The following is a 22,357-nucleotide window of genomic DNA, read 5'->3' as shown; positions in this document are numbered from 1 at the left end:
AACTCTTCCACACGCTGCAGACAGTCTGTTGCGGCCAAGCTCTGCAAAAAAATGACATGCTGCGCGGAATTCAATAGCTAAGGGTAGAGATGGCCGCAACAAAACAAGCAGCTTTCAAAACCCGCGGGACTCCCGCTGTGGAAATCTTGCGGAATTTCTTAGTGGTCTCGCTGCGGACATTCTGCAAGATTTATGCAGGATTCACGCCCTGTATGAACCCAGCCTAAGACTCCCCTTACGGGACCCTTCACATGGGACACAATAGGCCGTACGGCACCAAAATCCATAGGCTACCTGCAGATTTTGATGCAGAATTGAAAATGGCTTAGGCTGCGGATGCACTGTAATTGTCTTTTATTTTTATGCGGGAGATCAATTGAGCTATGTGCTCTATGAGCTCCTGCACGCGTGATCTGCACTAAAATGGAGCATGTCCATTTTTTTTCATGCCCCAGAAATTTTTTAATTACCATCCACGGGTATTTATCTACCCGCGGGTGGTCAATGCATCCCTATGAGGCGCGGATCCGCGTGCGGGAAAAACGCTGCAGATTTTAATTCTTAGGCCTCATGTCCACGGGAAAAATCAGGCCCGCTACGGATTCTCCATGGAGAATCTGTAGCGGGTCCCTCCTGCCCCGCGGACATGAGGCATTAAAATAAGAATTAACTTACCTCTCGCCCGCTCCGGATCTTCCCTTCGCCGCGGCTTCATCTTCTCTCCGTCGTGGCCAGATCCTCTTTTTTCGGCCCGGCGGATGTGCAGGGCACGTCGGTTGCGTGCCCCGCGCATGCGCCGTCCCGAAGAAAAAAGATCCGGCCGCGACGGAGAGAAGATGAAGCCGCGAAGCAGGGAAGATCCAGAGCAGGTGAGTAAATTTCGATTTTGGGAGACCCGCACGAAAATGGAGTATCGTCCAGATTTTTTTCATGCTCCATTTTTTTTTTTTTAATCACTTTTATTGACCATCCGCAGGTATTTATCTACCCGCGGGTGGTCAATGCATCCCTATGGGATGCGGATCCACGGGCAGGAGAAGAGTTAAAATCCACTGCGGATTTTAATTCTTCTTTTGCCCGTGGACATGAGGCCCTATTTTCCCCGTGGACATGAGGCCTTAAGGCCTCATGTCCACGGGGAAAATCAGATCCGCTGCGGATTTGTAACGCAGATTTGGGCTGTAATTGTCTTTTATTTTTCATGCGGAAGATCAATTGAGCTATGTGCTCTATGAGCTCCCGCACGCGTGAGCCGCACCTAAATGGAGCATGTCCATTTTCTTTCCTGCTCCAGAAATTTTTTAATTCACTTTTATTGACCATCCGCGGGTATTTATCTACCCACGGGTGGTCAATGCATTCCTATGGGGCGCGGTTCCGCGTGCGTGAAAAACGCTGCAGATTTTAATTCTTAATTTGCCCGTGGACATGAGGCCTAAGACCTGCCTGAAATTCCGCATAAAAATCAGCCTTCAGATTTTGGTGTGGAGCTCCACAGCTGCGGACTTGGCTGCGTCCTGCGGTGTAATTCCTTGCTGCGTAAAAGTTTCCTTAAAACCCCATCCAAGGAGCTGTGAGGTGTGCACTATATATGTCATGAAGTCTCACTGTATTTATTATATATGGATTTATTGCATCACTTCCAGAGTGTTTATCACTGAGCACTGGTGAGGGGTGTGGGCAGGCGCCATAGCATGAGGGTGAGCCCCAGTCACACTTGACTTTCTACAATCCTCCAGTGCCGCTCACACTTCTGTCAGTCACAGTCCCGGAGACACCGCCCCTCCCTCGACGGTGATTGGTCGCCTGCTCACCTCCGAGCTTCATCCTTGCCAGCGGATTGGTTCTGTCCGCTGTCAATCACAAGGAGCGTCCCGGCGGCAGCAGGTGGATGTGTGTGAGGTTGGACAGCTGCTGCAGGACTGGACGGGCAGCGGGCACCATGGTGGCACCACAACCTGACTAGAAACCGGAGGGTGAAGAGTAACACCTGGCAGAAACATGAACCCCTCCGGCCTCAGCAGGCTGGACCTCAGCTTTCTGAAGGAGGAAGAAGCCAACCGGATTCTGGAAGTGCTGGAGAGGGACGAGCAGCTGAGGAGGACGGAGAGAGAGCGGCTCAGGTAAGGATGAGACACTAGTAGTGTGAACGAGTACAGGTCTCTATAAGGTCAGTGAAGTCCTATAGAGCAGCCCCTATACATTAGGGTAGCCTATAGGTTGCCATAGAAACCAGTAGCAACCCTAGAAACTTACAAAGTTTTACAAGGGAGGGTCTATTCCCCCCCCCCCCCCCCCACTCCTTTCATAGACCTCATTTATAAGTCGTTTACGGCATTGTGTGGCGATATTGTTCAAATGCGCAGGTGATATACTAATCGCCACCTGATTGGCCACTTGTACGGCACCTTATAAATATTGCACCCCTCTTCCAACACCTTTTTTTAGTTAGTGTATGTTCACAAGTAGCAGATAAGCTGCTTATCAGCCCCGCTGTCCCGGCAGTGACCCCCCAGAGACTCATACTCACCTGTCCGGTGTTGGGCTATGGCGTGGCGATACTTCCACAGTGCTTACTATGTAAGTGCCACGGGACGGACGGCTTCCATTGACTGCAACTTTTTTTTTTGTTTTTTTCCCCCCTGCACCAAATAGAACATGCAGTGATTCTCATCAGCGAGGGGAAAATCGCAGTTGATTTCCGCTGGTGGGCAGGGAAGAATCTTCTAACATAGCCTGTCTATGCACGGACATTGCTGCAGATTGCGCAGCAGGCGTCTAGCAGCGAATTCCGCAGCAATAATCTGTCTGTGGGCATTGGGCCTCAGGGTTATCTTAGACGGAGCGATCGTTGTGCGGTTGTCCCAGCGATGGACACTCCTGGGCTATCACACGGCAGCGATCATTATTCAATGGACGGATGTGGAGCGCGCCGGAGATCTCTTCCGCCCGCCTCCATTCACAGCATACAGGCAGATGAACGGGTCACACCGGACAGCTGCAGTTTGATTTTTCTGCCTGCACAAACCGAACGATGAATGATAAGCGAACAAATTATCGTTTGTCATCGGCAATGTTTACACGGAATGATTTACGTTCAGTTTCGCACAATCCGCTGAGAAACTAACATTATTCGTTCTTGGGCCTCATTCACACGAGCGTGGATCAGTTTCAGTGCATGTGTCTGTCTATGTGGCATTCATATACGTTGTACGTGTCTATTTTTTACGTCCATGTGTCATCGTTTTTTTAATGGAGGCCTCTATGTCTTTTAGATTTGCGTAGAAATGATCGGTGGAAAATAGAGCGCACTCGGCTGCCATCCGTGCGAGGTCTGCGGTTTTATTTTTGCGCTCTCATTGACTTGAATGGGCGATTCTGGTCTGTGAAAATGGACCAGATTAGGAAATGCTGAAATGTATTTATTTTTGTACCCGCACTAAATTCCCATGTGAATCCACCCCATTGGCTACATACATGTAGTGGTTTGGGCTACTTTGGTCAGAATGACGTGACAGAACTGCATGTGGTTCTACCGCAATAATTTGCTATACCCATGTAGCCAAAATTTGTGCAATTAGTAGTAAAACCACCCACAACATTGCCGTGGTTTCCTGATGCGCACAACACAAACAGCTACATGTACAGGCGCCCGTAACCACCTTCTGCACCATGCTGTATTATTGGTTGGGCTATGGAGCTGTGCCAGCAACCTTCTACCACGTGTCAACAACGGCCAGGATCAGAGTTAACTTCAATTCTGACTGTTTAACCCAACATTGTCTGTGGCACACTGTGTTCCCTCTGCAAAAACATTGACACCCCCAGAGTTTGAAGATTAGGGGTTTATGGGCTGCCATGGCATCCAGGGGCCTGCGGGGGTGCTCACACAGTGGGCTTTTGCTGCTGAATCAGTGTAGTTTCTGTGATGATTCTGCGGTAAATCCACATCCCATTACTTTCAATGGGAATCTGTGCTGTTGTCAACGGCGCAAATTTTTCCTGCGCGTGGATTTGAAATCAACATACTGAAAGATAAGAAGTGACATGATACTTCCTGACACGGATTCCATGTTGGAATTCTACATGCGGATTTACCTATTGAAAAGGGCTAATCTGTGTGAAAACATGCACATCGGATTCCGCCACGTGGGCATACCCTAATAATAGTGTCCATTATCCGTGACACTACTTGGTTCTTGTATACGGGTTTTCCGTTTGGAACTAGGGAATATTCTATATCCAAGAGTTCCTATCTCAATTATATATGTTTTGTTCTGTCCGTTTTTAATTTTTCTCATAAAGTTAGTTGGTTTTAATATTACATTCTTCCTCGGTGATTGTTCTAGAATTTATTTGAAGAATTACTGCCTCGGTGAATAAATACTAAAGCCTTTAAGTGTAAAAGTGACAGACATAATATAGTGCATTACAATACAGAAGTATTGCAGTGTATTATCTAATGGATCAAAGGATTGTAAGTAGAGATGAGCGAGTGTACTTGCTAAGGGCAAATACTCGAGCGAGGGAGAGCAGGGAGGAATGGGGGATCTCTCCCTCCCCTCTCCCTCTCTCCCCTGCCGCTCACCCCCGCCGGCACCCGAATCTTTTGAGACGAGTGGGCAGGTACTTGCAAAAGGCAATACTCGCTCGTGTATTTGCCCTTAGCGAGTATGCTCGCTCATCTCTAATTGTAAGGTCAAGTCCCCTAATGAGACTTAAAAGAAAAAAAATTCTTTTTTCTACAATATTTTATAAAAAAAAAAGAAAAGTAATAAAGCACATATAAATAGTATTGCTACATCTATAACAACTATACTATCAAATTAATAGGCAAAAAAGAATTCTAAAAAAGAATGCATTTTTGGTTCAATTTTACACCTAAAAACAGACATAAAACGTAATCAACAAGTTCTATTACCTGAAAATGGTAGCAAAGAAATCTACAAGTGGTTCTACAAAAAACAAACCCTCCTACAGCAGCTAGCCTCCCTTGCATAAGCTGAATGAGACTGATCCGCGTACGTATCAGCGTCAGTACAAAGTGCGAACCCATGACGGAAACCCTTGGCTTTGTCTCCGCAGATTACAATCTATTTGGATGAAATTCTCATCTACACGGCAGAATTGACGTGCGCTGCAGATATTGGAGCTGCAGAATGCCAATATGCTGCGTATTTTCAGTCCGAATCTTCCTCCTCAGAGGGGGTTCAAATACTCGGCAAAGTTCGCACCAGTTGGTGCAGATATGGTGTACGTTTTCCACTGCAGATGTCTTGTGAGCTTTCAACAGCGGAATATCTGCTGAAGATCTGCTATGTGTGAACATACCCTAAATCCGTGCTTGATTTCTCAGTCTGGATAACTTTTTGTCTGAACATCCCTGATGTATCAACATGCCACTCATTATTACGTTTTGTTTTTTTTTAAATATTTTTTTTAAGGCATTTTCTACTTATTTTTTCTAAGTGTTTGTGGTGACCGCAGCTTTCAGCCTGGGCTTCATGGCCACTTTTGCCACAACAGGGGTTGTGTGGCCACAAAAAGCTGTGTAGCTTTCTATTCTTGCACTCGCATTGAAGTGATTGGGGTCAGAGTGCGAGTCGTAACTTCCCAGGACTGCGGGTTACAGAAAAGATTGACTTTTCTACCTGCGGATCCGGCCAGCAGCGACTCGCACTGCGACCTCATTCACTTCCTGTGAGGTCACAGGGCTCCACAGCAGGTTTTGGTCACGTAAAGCCTATCACAGCCAAAAGTCACGGCATGTCCATGGCCTTAGGTGACACAGTTTGTACCTGTATACAGTAATTATAGGGAGATCTCTGCCTCGTGACACAGTAGTAACCAAGCCAAATGTGGAGCAAGTGAAGTATGTGGTTACAACTCGGTTACAGCCAGGAATCACACGGCTTTATTTGCCTTTGACTTAATTATTATATTTAGAACGTAGTTTATAAAAGTTGCACCTAATCATGAGGCTAAGAGGATGACACTTTTTAATATTAATTGGACAGGGTGATTAACCATATGTGCACTTGGGAGATCATGTATACAAACAAGTTATTAAAGGGTTACCGTGCAATCAAAACAAAATTAAATCCTTATGGGAGAATACCTGAAAATGCAAATATGGCACCCAACCCTCCACTCCCATTCACAGCAGTGGAGGCTGTGAAACTCCTCTACACCCATCAGCCCCAGCATTACAACTACGGAGAGCTGAAGGGAATTATCTTGATTATTTGGTGGCAATGGCTTCTGTCAAGGGGTGGAATATATTAGCAAGTAAACAGTCAGTTCTTGAAGTTGATGTTTTGTAAGCAGGACCTGAGCGACTATGACAAGAGCCAACTGGGTCACAGCATCACACAATGGGAGGTCTTGTGGGGGTTTCCGCTATATAGTGGTTAGTATCTGCCATACGTGATCCAAGAGGGGCTACCAGTGAATTGCAACATGGTCATGGGCACCCAAGTTTGTTTGTGGAATAGAAAAGGCTAGCCTGTCGGGCACGATCCAATAGAAGAGCTACTGTATTACAAATTGCTGATGTAGCTAATGCTGGCATTAATAGTAACATATTGGAACAAACTGCATTGCAACTTGCTGTATATTGGGCTGGGCAGACAGGACAGAGTGCCCATGTGAAAGGGCACACAACTGGCATGTGAAAGGGCACACAACTGGCATGTGATCATAGAATTGGACCATGGAACGATAGAAGAATGTGCATTGCTTACTTGGGGAGGAGACGGCACTAGGACGTACCATGGGATACATACAGCAGGATAATGCACTCGGGCCGCAATGCAAAAATAGTAAAAACATGAAAGAGATCAATGTGATGACTTGTCCTCCAGATTTCCAAATCTCAATCCGATCAAGTATCTGTGGGAAGTGCTAGTAAAACATGGCTAATCCATGAAGAACGCACCTCACAGTTTACAGGATTTCGGGTCCTCTTACACTGGTTGATCATTGGTCAGATTCTCGCTGGATCCTGGGATTGTGAACGGTGATCATTCAGTGTAAATACATGCACCGACGGAATAATCGGCCGTCATCCAGTTTATGCAGACATAAAAACTGAATAATGATCGGCCCATGTAAACGGGCAGTCTCTCATCTAATCTCATGTACCACGATCTGATGCGTTTTTCTTCAACACGCACCGAACCCGTGTAGTAAATCGTGTGTTGACCAGCGCAATATCGGTCCAAGTTTTTCAGACGGATATTAAAATTTTGTTGCGTAACCTAAGGGTCACTAATTACACTGTTGCTTATTATGTTTTGGCTTGAATTTTTTTTTTTTTTTTTTTAATTGTAGCCATGGAAACACAATGGTTTGCATAGGAGTTGTCTGCAGAAATGGTAAAGACCATTTCCAAAGTTACTTTTTAGACAGACTTGAGCAATACAACTGAATCTGTTACGATAGTGGACGTAGCAGAGAGTCTTCTCCACGCTGTTGCCTTAAGGGTGGATTCAGACCACCATATATCTGCTCGGTTTTCTCACCGAGCCGATATACGGTGTCCTTGTCTGCAGGGGGGGGGGGGGATGAAAGAGCCAGGAGCAGGAACTGAGCTCCCGCCCCTTCCCCGCCCCACACCACTATTTGCAATGGGCGGGGCTAAGCGGCGAGACTTAGTTACACCCCCATCTCGCCCCCTCTCTGCCTCCTGTCCTCCCCTCTGCACTATTTGCAATGGGGAGAGACGGGACGGGGGAGGGGCTAATTCGTGAAAGTTAGTCCCGCCTCCTTTCATTGCAAATAGTGCAGAGAGGGGAAGAGGAGGCAGAGAGGGGCGGGAGCAGACAAGGACACCGTATATAGGCTCGGCGTGAAAACCGAGCCGATATACGGTCGTCTGAATCCACCCTAAGTCTGGTGCTTGATACATATTTTTTTAGATTGTGGCTCATGTTATTTTAGGACACACTGTATTACATTATTAGCTACTTGCACTACAGGTCGAGTTAGAAAACATGTTTCAACTGGAAGTTTATAAACTGTGACGCGTTTTGTTTCCTGTTTGTGTTAAGGCTGATTAAACTTTTAATTTCTTGTTGCAGAATGTATGAAATCCCACATTTCTGTATCTCTATTACGTGCGTTTATGAGGCAAAGCCAGGTCCTTAACTGGAGACATTTATGGAAGTAATTACACAGGAAACTGCAGGACAAAAATAACCAGAGCTGATTTTTTTAAGTAGGAGGAAATTTTTCTGTATGGGAACCCAGCCTTAATTTCCTCAGTTTCCTTCAACAGTTGTGTCTGGCCAATATCCGATATGGCTGTAGCCTTTTTAGTGCATTTTTGCACCGGTAATACTCATAGCTGGATAGAAAAAGGCTGCATGTAGCATTTATCTATCTGTTGCAAGGAGGCGTCCAGCATCAAAACTGATGCCCCGGATATATTGAACTATCCTATAGGAAACTATGGGATGAGGTCTGGCATGTTTTCTTTTGCTTACTACACATCTCAATGCAGGCTTGGACTGACCTACCAGGGTGCTGGTGAATCCCCTGGTGGGCCCTTAAGCCAGGAGCAGGCCCCGTCCCTGTACAAGCGCAGCTCTCCCTCTCTGTTCCTTCTGTTGTGTGAAGTTGGGTCAAAGAGAAGAGGGAAGAAAGGAACAGGTACAAGGAAACTCTATCCTGTCTTGGCTGGATAACGTTCCTCTGCTGCTGTCCTGGACTTCCTACATGGTCACTTCAGCTGCAAAGGTGGTGAATGTATGTGTCATGTGTCTGTATATATATTCATTTTCTATGTAAATGTATGTTATATACTAGCTGATATACCCGGCCTCACCCAAGTTAATTAGATACATGTGTTTACGTGTTACTTGTCCGGAAAATTTTATGAAGTCAAGGTTACTTTAGAGTAACCGAGGAATAAAATATGTATACATATAGAGGAGTGTTAGATTCTCCTCAGGCTGCATGTATGGATGTCCCTCTGCAGAATGTGCCACCCCTCATACTCTCCACATTTAAGACCTAAAGAATGCTTGCGCCAAATTTCACGCTTGTACGACACACGAGAAGTTACATTACATAGGGGTCCACTTACTTTTGCACTTAGCATTAAATAATCAACTTGTGACCCATTTACTTTTCCTATTTAGGACCTAAAGAATGATCATCCCAAATTTCATTTTTGTACGACATTGGGAAGTTAGAGAATTAGATTTGGTACATAACATAGGGGGTGCCAATAGATTTGCACTTGGCATTGAATCTTCGAGTTGTGACCACCTTTAATTTTCCTTTACTATTTAGGACCTAAAGAATGCTCCTGCCAAACTTCATGTTCGTATGACAGCGGGAAGTTAGAGAATTAGTGGCCAGTCAGTCAGTCAGGGCATTCACATACACACACATATATATATAATGTGTATTAGTGAATCATCGCATAGGCAGTGTTTTGGGCTTCGGGCCCATGGCTGTTCAAATCACCCCTCAGTAACAATGCACAATTTATCAGAAATGCAAAAAGTGCTATTCGCACAAATACATGTATAGTTCAATCAAACTATTTCATGTGTAGCAGTAATTGTCTGGTATGGATACACAAGTTATCAACAGTAAAAGTATTGTTCATCAATGCAAAAAATTGTATCACACTTAATGGCCTTCCTGCAACTTGTCATTGTTTTAGCTTTGACTTCACATGAATGGGGTTGGATGTTAGCCTGATAAGGACCAAGCACTGTAAATATATGGCGCTTGGTCCTGGCCTTTACACGTTCGCCATTATGAAGGTATGGTGCAGCTATAAAACTCCTACAATCTAGCAGTAGCAGGTTGGGTGCGTGGCTGTAAGAGACAGACGAGGACCTAGAGGAGAAGACCGAAGCGGTTTATAATCACTTCTGCCTTCTCTTTTCCAGCCTACATAGCGCTAAGTGAGTGCTATGTAGGGAATAGAGGAAGTGGCAGTGCCGTTTCTTCTATTGACCTGGCATGGCAGAGCTTCTGAGTCTTAGCAGACCCAACTAAGCTCTGCCAGTGACTACTGTTACTATAGGGGAATGTTTTCACTGGTAACAGGGCCTCCCATGAATGCTTCTCCTATGGATGCCCCTGAAATAAGAAATAAAATGATATTGTGAATGTCCTCCAGAGGTGTTATATAATGTCATGCGGAGCATATAGGTTTAAAAATATATACAAAAATACGTAAGAAAGTTATAGAACAAAAATAGTTTTAAAAAAACCTGCCCCGGTCAATTCAAACCATTGTCATAGGTGTCCTGTTAACCGAGACTATGCAAGTTATATATCCAAATGTTTGAAACAATGTAGGGAACCCGTATTTAGTTTTAATATACTAATTTTAAAAATAAAGAACTATACATTTAAAAAAAGACTTTAAAAAAAAAAACAACTTTTCATGCACATTAGCCCTTCATTTCAGCACAGCATTAGCAAGAGTCTGTACCATTTCTGCCTGCTGGGGGGGGGGGGGGGGGCTGTTTAATTATCATTACCCTCTATATTCTTGTAAATCAGCTACAGCACATAAATATCCAGTCAGCAGGATGAACTATGATCTCCTCCATTATAACTCTGTGGCAGCAGCTGTGTGATCATCATCATTAAATGTGATAGGAATGCCTCTGTCCTCCTCTAGGCATTTTTTTGTGGTAGGATTCATGGATCAGCATAGACTGAGAATTCAACTAGTTTCAGACGGCATAACCCCAAGTAGATCTGAGCGGGTCATAATTCAGATCACACGATCACTTGAGGAAAAAGAGGCCAGGAGTTTCAGAAAGAAATAACTAACTAACTAACCAAGGTAACACTAGCTACTTATATATACTGAAGAATAGCTACATAATCAATGAAGGAAGAGTAGTCCTTTAAGAAGGCTTATGGTACATGGTGGTTAATGCTGCCTGCATATATCCATTTTTCACAAGATCGAGGACTGTTTAGTTGCTGCCTCTGTTTCTATTAGCACACTTTATAGATGCCCTAACCTCATGCATTGTCACATAACACAGAGGCACTGTTTAATAAAGGCCTGGTCTGTATTGTCAGAACTTACAGCATTCCCATATTAAAAATGCTTCAATGTCTTTAAAATTTATCAAAGTGACAATTCTTCAGCGTACATATGGGTAAGGCAACAGGATTGGTAAGAAGTGTCTCCTCCTAAAATAAAGTCCTGTCCTGTCATACATCCTGGTACCGAGGTTGTCTGATATTTGGATATTTTCTAAAAACTTTTGGAACCTGTATTAAAAAAAAAAAAAAAAAAGGAAAGAAAACTTCCCATAATTTGCATATCAAAGTAAGTTCCTGTTCTGTCCCCTCCCTTGTGACTTCGCAATCAGTTGAAGTTATGTAACTTGATGCAGTATCACTGAAGCCTACAAGCCAGATGAACCCTTTCGGCGGGACAAAACAAAAAATTCAGATATATTGCAAGGTTTTCAAAAATTTGTTTTCATATTTTACAGGTTTTAAGGATTTTTTTGTTTTCAGAAAACTTTCAAAATCCCAGAGAACTCCTTTAAATAATTCTGCTCCTCATCCTTCGTGTCACGTAGTGACTTTGATAATTTTAAATCAGATAATTAAACATTTGTTACATTTTCGTCATTCGACTATTTGTAGGTTGACATAAAAGTCTCTGACACGTCTCACCAGTAAACCATTCTCGTCTGGAGTAGTTGACATTTTTCCTCTTTGCTTTTCACATGGAGCCCTTGGCAAAATATGTCATGTGATTTATTTTTATTTTTTTTCAGTTTATGTTCCACGATATATTGCCTGTTCCACTTGTGTAACGGCCGATGTTTTATAACCTTAACTCCAGCGGAATTAGTTGTTTTTTCAGGATAACGGTGTGCGATGTTTAGTAAAGCTACAGGAAGTGTACGGCTCAAATCACTGCAATGCCAAATGAATTCTTGTAGACGAAAGCATTGTGGGGGATGATGGAAATACCTTCATACCTAATGATTATTGAAAGTTATCAAGATTATGATATAATGACTTTTCTCCTACTTGCCCTATAATTTATTTGCCTTAACCCCTCAGTGAGACGGCCTATTTTGGCTATAAGGATTTGGGGGGGGGGGGGGAATTTTGGCTCTACTTTTCAAAATCCATAGCTCTTTTATTTTTCCATTGACAGGGCCGTATTACATCTTGGTTTTTGCATGGCAAGCTGTAGCTTCTAATGCAAATTTTTTCCTGTACATACCAGTATGTTATGTATTGCATTACTTTTATCCTTTTTTTTTTTGCATGGCAGGGAGAAACACATGAAATAATGCTGTTGTGTTTTGGAATTGTTTTTACAGCAGCATAAGTGATGTGATAATTTTTTTACTGTGGGTTAGGCCGGCTGCACACGAACGGGGCAGATTCTGCATATGGGAGCCCACAGCAGAATCCGACCCTGTTTCCGTCCGGCGTCCGCGTGTACCTGTCATTTTGTTTCTTCTTCTATACTGCGGATGGACCCAGCGACTCGCCGTCGGACATGCACAGTACAGATTTTTTTTAACCCCTGCTTTTCCCGCAAACTTTCCGCATTGTTAATTGCGGAAGGGATGTGGGTTGGATCGCTTCCATTGACTATATATATATATATATATATATATATATATATATAATTTTTTTTTAACTTTGTTTTCTGTCCCCTAAGAGCGGAAAATCACAATTGATTTCCGCTCATGTGCAGGAAAAAGCGCTTTTCCATAGTATGCTATGGAAGTTATTTGCTGCGGAACCCAGTGGCAGACGCTCGCTCCGGATTCTGCACTGCAAATCCGGCCTTAGTATGATTATTACCATAGCAAAATTATATATATATATATATATATTTTAGGTATTTACACTTTTGCACAATAAAAACATTTTTTTTCCTGCATTCAAAGACCCATTACTCTTTGATTTTTTTTTGATCAATGGAGCTTTGTAAGGGATTGTTTTCTTGTGTGATGAGCTGTAGCTTTTGTTTGTATCATTTTCAGGTACATTTGGGTTTTTTGATCAAACATATTACCTTTTTTGATGGGAGAAGAAATTAATAAAAAAAGCTTTTTGCTCCCTTTTTTTATCAATTGCCATGTGGGCTGAAAAGTGTGTTCAATTTATTATACTTGTCTTTATGGATGTAACGATATGAAATGTGGGTTTTTTCATTATTTTTAAGTATGAGAGGAAAGTGGACAAAAAATTCTTACATTTTTATGTCTCTACAGGGGATTTGAACTTGCAATGCTTATCATAGCGGTCACAGGCTATAACAGACCATTGACTGGCAACCCATCGGGGCCAGTTATGTCACAGAGGAAACGCCTTCTCCCTGTGAACATTTTGCATGCTGCAATTACCATTGACAAGTGGCTAACGGTGGGCATTGGTGTTCTCACCGATCCCCGCTGTTGCAGCAGGAGGCTAGCTGTCTATCACAGCCGACTTGCTGTTGTTGACGCAGGCTCAGCTTTTGAGTCCACTCCATCCATAGGATGTATGTGTATGCCCATTTGTGGTAACCCCTTCTCACCCAGGGCATAAATATACGCCTTGCGGTGGGAAGGGGTTAAATAAATATATCTTACATTGTTATGGAGTATTACTAGGATATGCGATCACATTATGATCATGGAGGTCTTAGTTCTGGGACCCCAAGAATGAAGCTGCCTTGTAGTTCCCTGCACACTTGGTAAGGGGAAGAATGGGAAAATACGGACCCGCTGTTTATAAACGGGGTATTGCCATTGTACACATTTCTGGCATATCCACACCATATTCCATAAATGCTTGATAAGCTTATGAAGACATCCAGCGCTGTGGTCCATCCAATAAAAGAAATGCTTTGTTCTGTTACAGTTGAAGTCATACAAGGGTGTTTATGCCGCACAAGCAGGGAACACGTTTTGGATTACTCCATTATGATGTGATGAGGGTAGATGGAGTAATCCGAAACGCGTTCCCTGCTTGTGCGGCATAAACATGCTTGTATGACTTCAACTGTAACGGAACAAAGCGTTTCTTTTATTGGATGGATGACAGCGCTGGATGTCTTCATAAGCTTATCAAGCATTTATGGAATATGGTGTGGATCTGCCAGAAATGTGTACAATGGCAATACCCCGTTTATAAACAGCGGCTCCGTCACACATGTTCCCATTCTTCCCCTCACCAATAAGCTTCATAAGCTTATTTCTGGGATCCCTCTGTGCAATGGCTATTCAGGCATATACAGGTGGGCTGACTTTTCCCCTTCTTTCTATATAAATGCCTACTAGGTTTGAGCCACTAGGGCCTCATTCACACAGACGTCATTTTGGTCTGTGAAAAAGGCACAGTTTTTACTCCATCTATATGTGCATTTTTGGTGTGTATGGACGCTTTAAACAGCTGTTTTGCATCTGTTTTCACTCTTTTTCATGCTCTCAAAATAAAACACAATTTAAGGCTCCTTCACACAGAAATGTGTGTTTTTGCACACGCCTCAGCACAATGTATTTGCACCATGAACGAGGCTTTTTTTGTGCACGTATCTGTGCATTTTACTGTAATTTCTGCACATACAAGTCATGTTCATTTGCATCCAGAAGACAAACACGCCACAATTTAAATGGCTATTTAGCCTAATTAGTTCCAGATATGTTCTTTTTTCATGGAATTGCTTATCTGTACGCATTAGGCGCTCATTTGCACAACTCCCATAGACTTCTGTGGGGACCATTGGTGCGCACAAAATAGAGTTGTATTCTCTGTATATTGCGCACAGATGTGCCCGTGTGAAGGAGCTCTGATGTAACTTTTTTTCCACTCTCTCTTGGCAACATGTGAAAAATGCATTAAATATGCATAGGACATCCATTTTCATTGAGTTTTCTACACTGCCATAGATTTTCGTGGGTGAATCTAGTCTCCGATACAAACCAGAATAGGACATGCAGAAAATACGTGCATAAAATACGCGTCTGAATACATCAGTTTAATTCAATGAGCTTATATTTGGTCAGTAAAAATTATGGACTGAATATGGACAGAAAATACGCTCGTGTGAATGGGCCCTAACTCGGACTATCGTTTAGAGAGACAAATCACTCATGTGAACCTATTCAGATTAATGGGTTCTTTTCCTGTGTGAGTTCTTTCTATTTCGAAATCATAGACTGGAAGAGTTGGAAGGAACCTCCGGGGTCATCCGGTCCAACCCCCTGCTCCGTGCAGGATTCACTAAATCATCCCAGACAGATGTCTGTCCAGCCTCTGTTTGAAGACTCCCATTGAAAGAGAACTCACCACCTCCTGTAGTAACCTGTTCCACCTCACCCTCACTGGTCATAAAGTTTTTTCTAATATGTAATCTGTGTCTCCTCCCTTTCAGTTTCATCCTATTGTTTCTAGTCCTTCCTTGTGCAAATGAGAATATGGCTGATCCCTCTGCAGTGTGACAGCCCTTCAGATATTTATAGACAGCTATTAAAGGGGTTGTCCCGCGGCAGCAAGTGGGTCTATACACTTCTGTATGGCCATATTAATGCACTTTGTAATGTACATTGTGCATTAATTATGAGCCATACAGAAGTTATAAGAAGTTATTCACTTACCTGTTCCGTTGCTAGCGTCCTCGTCTCCATGGTTGCCGTCTAATTTTCGCCGTCTAATGGCCAAATTAGACGCGCTTGCGCAGTCCGGGTCTTCTTCTTTTCTCAATGGGGCTCCGTGTAGCTCCGCCCCGTCACGTGCCGATTCCAGCCAATCAGGAGGCTGGAATTGGCAATGGACCTCACAGAAGCCCTGCGGTCCACCGAGGGAGAAGATGCCGGCGGCCATCTTCAGCAGGTAAGTAAGAAGTCACCGGAGCGCGGGGATTCAGGTAAGCGCTGTCCGGTGATCTTTTTTAACCCCTGCATCGGGGTTGTCTCGCGCCGAACGGGGGGGGGGGGGGGTTGAAAAAAAGAAAACCCCGTTTCGGCGCGGGACAACCCCTTTAAGTATCCTCTCAGTCTTCTTTTTTACAAGCTAAACACTCCCAGATTCTCTGAACTTGCTCCAGTTTGTCTGTCTTTTTATATTGGGGTGCCCAGAACTGGACACAGTATTCCAGATGTGGTCTGACCAAGGAAGAGTAGAGGGATAATTACCTCACGTGATCTACACTCTGTGCTTCTCTTAATACAGCCGAAAACTGTGTTTGCTTTGTTTGCTACTGCATCACACATTGACTCATGTTCAGTCTGTGATGTATTAGTATACCCAAGTCTTTTTCACATGTGCTGCTTAACTCAATTCCTTCCATTCTTTTTTTTTTTTTTTCATTTTTCTTGCCCAGATGTAGAACTTTGCTTTTCTCCTTGTTAAATACCATTCTGTTAGTCTCCACCCACTGTTGAAGTTTTGAATCCTCTCTATTCCCTAGTGTTAGCTATCCCTCTTAGCTTTGTGCCGTTGGCAAACCTAGTCAGTTTCCCCTCAATTCCCTCTTCTAGATCATTTATAAAAATGTTGACCCACACTGGGCCCAGGACAGATTCTTGTGGTACCCTACTTGAGACATTCTTCCACTTGGGTTTGTAGACATTTATGACCACTCTTTGAGAATGATCACTCAGCCAGTTGTGAATCCACCTAAAGCCTCTGTCACATGAGTGCTGCGACATTCGTCCCGCATCGTGGTCGGCATTAATGCTCAACATGACTTTTATTATTTAAATAGTGCCAGCTGACATGGTTTAGCAGTGCAAGCCGCTGCTAAACTCTGTCTCCCTCCCTTTGCTGGCAGGTCCCATAGAAACCTATGGGAGCCGCCAGCTGATTGCGGCCAAAAGATAGGGCAAGACCTATATTTTCCGGCTGTGTCAAAACATTGCCCTGTGTATTTGGCCGCCGATGTCCTAACTTTGCCGGACGTATGTTTTTACGTGGCTAATAATTACCCTTATAAAGGAATGCATTGGAATCCAATCCTTCACATGATCATGATTTTTAATTGTGGCTAAATTAGCTGTGTAAAAACGCTCTTGTGAAAGAGGCCCAATGGTTGCCCTGTCGATCCCACATTTTGGTCTTTTTTTTTTTTTTTTTAAATAAAGATGGTATGAGATACTTTGTCAAATGCTTTACTAAAGTCAAGATATACTATATCCATTGCATTTGACGTGTTAGTTACAATCCCGTACTGGCTCTGGTTAATTACTCCATTTTTATCCAAGTACTTGCATACATGCTGTTTCATAATTTGTTCAAAGATCTTTCCTGGTATAGAAGTCAGGCTCACAGGCCTGTAGTTTCCTGCATCCACCTTCTTCCCTTTTTTGAAGATGGGGACAGCATTTGCCCTTTTCCAATCTTCTGGGACTTCTCCTGTTCTCCAGGAGTTTTCAAAGATTATGGTGAGTGGTTCAGCAATTACCTCTGCTGCTTCCTTCAGTATCCTAGGATACAATTCATCTGGACCTGCAGACTATCTACTTTCCTCCACCATCTCTCTGCTTATAGGTAGCCTGCATTTTTTTTAATCCCCCCCCCCCCCCAATAGCACAGAGAAGATCAGTTGATGTCCCATCTACTTTCTGAGAGAAAACAGATACAAAATAGGAATTTAAAAGTTTGGCCTTCTCAACATAATTTTTAACCAATTCACTATTTTCATCCTGTAAATATCCTAAAACATCTTTGACTTCACCTCTACATCGACGTCTGTGTGGAGAGTGGCTGGTGTAAATTGACATTCTTCCAATAGCTAAGGGTCCAAGCATTTATGACATTCAGTCCTTATGCTGTCAATGTTTATGATGAGAATACTCTTTTAGCTAGTGTTATAGCCCTACAATTCTGTTAAGAGGTAAAAGATTAACACCAGTAGTGGAGGAGCAGAAAGGAATCAGAAGTATATTGGAGAAGTTTTTTTGTGCATTCTGCCCTCAACAAATACATCAGTTGTGAACATGACCTCGTGATCGTCCTGCAGAAGTAGGTCAGCAGTACTGAGGATAACTGCTGGAACTGTGGATTTGAAAACTCTTAAAGCGGCACCACATGTCAGGTCAATGAGCAGAAATGGCCACAAAAGTGAAACTGATATGGCAAATCCTAAATGGAGAAATCAAACTGCTACATCTGACTATGGAGGTCTTTTTCAAAGCAGAAAAAAGGAAAAAATATAGATTGAGACTAAGGTCTGTAGCATGGACCGAACAAGTATTTGTGTGCCAGTTTCTTATGGACAGGTCGGATTCCGCATGCGGGACTCTGCGGCAACCCTGCGTACCTGTGTTCTTTAGATTTCTTCTGTATTGCATATGGCCGTGACGGCTGGCTGTGGGTCATGCGCAGTACAGATTTTTTTTTTCAAAACCCCGTTTTTCCCGTGCCGTCACTAGGCAATGACACGACCTATCCACACTGTCTATTCTGGATGGGGCTGCAGGTCGGACAGCTTCCGCACTATAATAGAACATGCTGCGATTTAATTTCCAGGAGCAGAAATCGCAATCGCTGTCCACTCATGTCAGCGGACTTGCAGTTGTTCTGTTTTTTTTAATAGATGCAGAATGCCGCGGTTCGTCTGTGTGGCTGATGATAGTGGATTCCGGAATTCAAACCAATGATCAGGGAAGAACTGTTCTAGGATCATTCATTTGCTCATTCATCAGGTAATTGGTGGTAGCTTCACACAGCCCGATAATTGGGCAAATGCTTGATTGTTGGGTAATTGTATCTTTTATGGGGCATAAAACAATTGTTGTTCGCGGCACTTCGCCCTTTGTAAACAGGGAATGCTCAGCCAACAATGATGAAACCCTGTGGGGTATGTACAAATGCAGGAACACTCGTTCGGCCTCTGTAGAGTCTCAGTCAACGTAGCCTGTGTAAGAGCAGTACCTTGTGAGGAAAAAACACTGTCTTCTTGTAAAACTGAAGGCATATTAACCTACCTATAGACGCCATATTGAGGATCTGCCTTGGGCTGTGTTCACACAATACTTTAGCACTACGATTGCTATATGTGTTAGGAGTGCTCCCAATGCCAAAGGAATCCATTTATCTGATATATGCCAAGAGTTTCCCATTAGCATGTGTCAGCAGTGCTGGCTTACTGTTTGTAAACTATACTGAAAATGTACCAAATATGCAAAAGTATCCCAGAGCTCCGCAAACATAAAATCAATGAAAATTAATTAAAACTGCAGACCCCTCAATCATCACTTGTGGTATCGTGTCCTCCTGCCACTGCGGGGACAAATCGGTAGCATCATCTGATTCTACAAGTGGTGAGAGAGGAGTCAGCAGCATTAATTAGTGTTAATCAATTTTGTGTTTGTGGAGCGCTGGGACACTTGAGTATTTTGTTACGTTGCACTGGTTTGGCAGAGGACCAGCATTTCCCTTGTGGCGCCTTAATAATCCACTAATGTACATACAAATCTTGAAACTTAAATTGTACTGAAAAAGTAGTCTGCAATGGTTTCCAGTGCTGAGACGAGATCTGCAGAGAAATGTAAAGCAGGCATCCTATGGGCGACAGACAATGTCACTGTATGCTATGCAGCCGCTTATGTCCTGATATGATTGACACACATGCTGGGTAGTTGTCTTGGCTTATGTGCCAAACCTAAAGCCCACACTCTGTAACATTGGCAGTATTAAGTATACATATAGACTGTGTACATGCTTCTTCTGCATACATCTCCGTTATTATTCATAGTACATGCTACAATGCTATAAATCGCATGTATGAGAAGCCCATGCTTTCCTATGGGTTACTTCACACATGCAATGTTTTGTAGCATGCGACAACCCGACACAAAAACCTTGCAGGTTCGGCGATATGCACAGGACTCGTGAGGTTTTGTAACCCATGTTTCCCTATGGAGCCTTCTCCTGTGTTGCATCGCATCGCTCAAAAACGCGATTTTCGTGCGGTGCGATGCAACTTTGGCATTAGGAAATCGTACTGTCAAAGCTATATTCTAAGCCCTAGCTGCAGGGAAAAAATTAAAAAAACACATACATCACCTTAGAAACGTTGTCAGCCCGGCCACGTCCCGGCACTGTTTCTCTTAATCATCTTCATGCCAGGGATTGAATCCCCCCCCCTCCCTCTCCTGGAAGCGCTGGCTGTGATTGACCAAGTGTCCCTCTGTCACCCATTGGCCCCACGCCTCTTGCTGACCTTATAGGCTTTCTAATGCACTAGTATACTGATGTATAGTAGTGTATTAAGAGTGATACGAGATGCTGATAATCAAATCCCCTAGTGGACAAAAATAGAGAGAAGTTTTTTTTTTAAACTGTATTAAAAAAATAGTAAAAAAAAAAACAAAACGTCAAAACCCACCTTTTCCTTTTACTATGAAAAAAAAAGTACAAGAAAAAAATCTTGAGGTATCGCAGAGAAAACAGTTAGTTAGTACATTATTTATTTAACCCGCACAGTGCACTTAATGGAAAAAAAAATACAAAAAACATGGCAGAAATAGTTAATTTTGCCTCACTCACCTTACAAAAAACAGAATAGAAAAAGATCAAAATATCGTGTAGATCAACGAATTGTCCGCCCGGACGTGTTTTTCCTTGTACAAACTTCTTAAAGGACAAGAAATTGGGGGCAGTTGGACCAACTGCCCTGAATTTGTGCACCCCTGCTTCAACGCTTACCAGTTGTTTGTGTGTGTAAAATATATATATATTTATTTAGTTTAGTGGCAACTAGGGAGTATTGCACTTGCGGTATCGCCATCTTTCCTCCACCCAGATACGTGGTTGCACCTCCAGGCCAGATATTTGGTAAAAGTCCATAAATCCGTTTTTATAATTGTAACATTGCAGACAGCAAAAGTAACATAACCTTTGCACCGTTGTTAGGATACGTCACAGTACACAGGTACATATAACATAGTCCTGGCCGTCTGGCCGCTAAATAACATACCGCGCTCTCTAACATAGGCCTAGTGCCTTAAACAGAGCAAAAGTCCATCAGCTTTACCCAATCAAGGTGTCAATCTACGGGGCGTCCTCCCCTGTGAGACCTGTGGTAGTAGCTTGGTCTCTCACAGAAGGGGGGTCCTGAGCTCTGCAAGAAGGAGCTTTTCTCCTGTCTTGCTACATCCAGACAAGTGTTCCCTGATTAATGGGCAGGTTATAACCTTTCCCTGCCAAATCATTCTTCAGAAAGCCCTCTCTTCAGCCCTCTAAAGGCCATCTCTGGTACTGCATTTCTACTACTGTTTCCCCGAAAATAAGACCGTGTCTTATATTAATTTTTGCTCCCAAAGATGTGCTAGGTCTTATTTTCAGGGGATGTCTTATTTTTCCATGAATGTTCAGATTTATTGTTGAAGAAAAAAAATGAACATTTCTTATATACTGTACAGTAGTTGTCATCACAAACCACATAACCAGACAAACTGTGAATCCTATCAAGCATTTGTTACTACCATTATTTCCATGTACACACTGTCTGGAGACTATAACGATCACCTACAGCAGTTCCTGGACCACTTGTACAGCAGGGATGGTATTGCGGCTTCTGGCCACCAGGGGGAGCTCATCACAGCAAACTCACACAGCAGGGACAGAGCTAGGTCTTACTTTCTTATATTTAGCACCTCCGCAAAACCTCTACTGGGTCTTATTTTCAGGGGATGTCTTATTTTCGGGGAAACACTGTATATATTTTATATACACACATACATTTTTCTTCCCTGTTTGCAATTAATTGGGCATATAAATATCTGCAAGTTTGCATCCTGTAATTTCCATTGTCAATGCTGCTCTCTTGCCGTAAGCTCTAAGAAATGTCGCTTAAAAGTTGTTTTTAAGTAATTCAAGATGCAGAAGCGAGGAAGGGTGAGAGTGGAAGGGGAGCATCCGATTAGTCAGCTAGAGGGAGATAATGAACATTTATAGAACTGATGCCGAGGGAAGGAAATAAAGGGTTATACACACTTCTGGCTGTATTATTATCTACAGCTGCATAACAAGTGGTTTTATTTCGATTCCTCTCTAAGCTAACATACAGTCTGCATAAATTGGGCTTTTATTGTACTCCACAATTATTAGCTCATACTTGTATACACTGTTTGCGTTTTGATAAAAGGCAAACAAAAGGTGTATGCAAAGTCGGGTGGATGAGAGCACTACTCAGGATGTACACATCCAGGCTCAGTTCACATTTTGCATTTTGGTGTTTTTTTTTCTTTTGGGGGGTGGGGGGGGGGGGGGGGCTAGCACTGTTTGCAGCTTTCCATTACAGACTTTTCCCTTAATATAGGGGACCCAACCATCAACAGGATCTCTTAATTATATGAGGTCATTAGGATTTTAGAGATCTGGTAAAGTAATATGACGCGAG

General features: G+C 43.1%; 1 protein-coding gene across 1 annotated transcript in view; it reads left to right on the top strand.

Moving 5' to 3' along the window:
* Positions 1–1,944: 1,944 nt before the first annotated feature.
* EXPH5 (exophilin 5) overlaps positions 1,945–22,357 on the top strand; it is a 95,430-nt gene continuing 75,017 nt past the window's right edge. Inside the window, exon 1 of the mRNA XM_066582112.1 lies at positions 1,945–2,123. Within this exon, the coding sequence (XP_066438209.1) occupies positions 2,002–2,123 (122 nt within the window). The 5' untranslated portion in view covers positions 1,945–2,001. The remainder of the gene's footprint in view (positions 2,124–22,357) is intronic.

Source organism: Eleutherodactylus coqui, chromosome 1 (assembly GCF_035609145.1).
Source record: "Eleutherodactylus coqui strain aEleCoq1 chromosome 1, aEleCoq1.hap1, whole genome shotgun sequence".
Taxonomy (NCBI): domain Eukaryota; kingdom Metazoa; phylum Chordata; class Amphibia; order Anura; family Eleutherodactylidae; genus Eleutherodactylus; species Eleutherodactylus coqui.
This window is presented reverse-complemented; position numbering and strand designations above follow the sequence as displayed.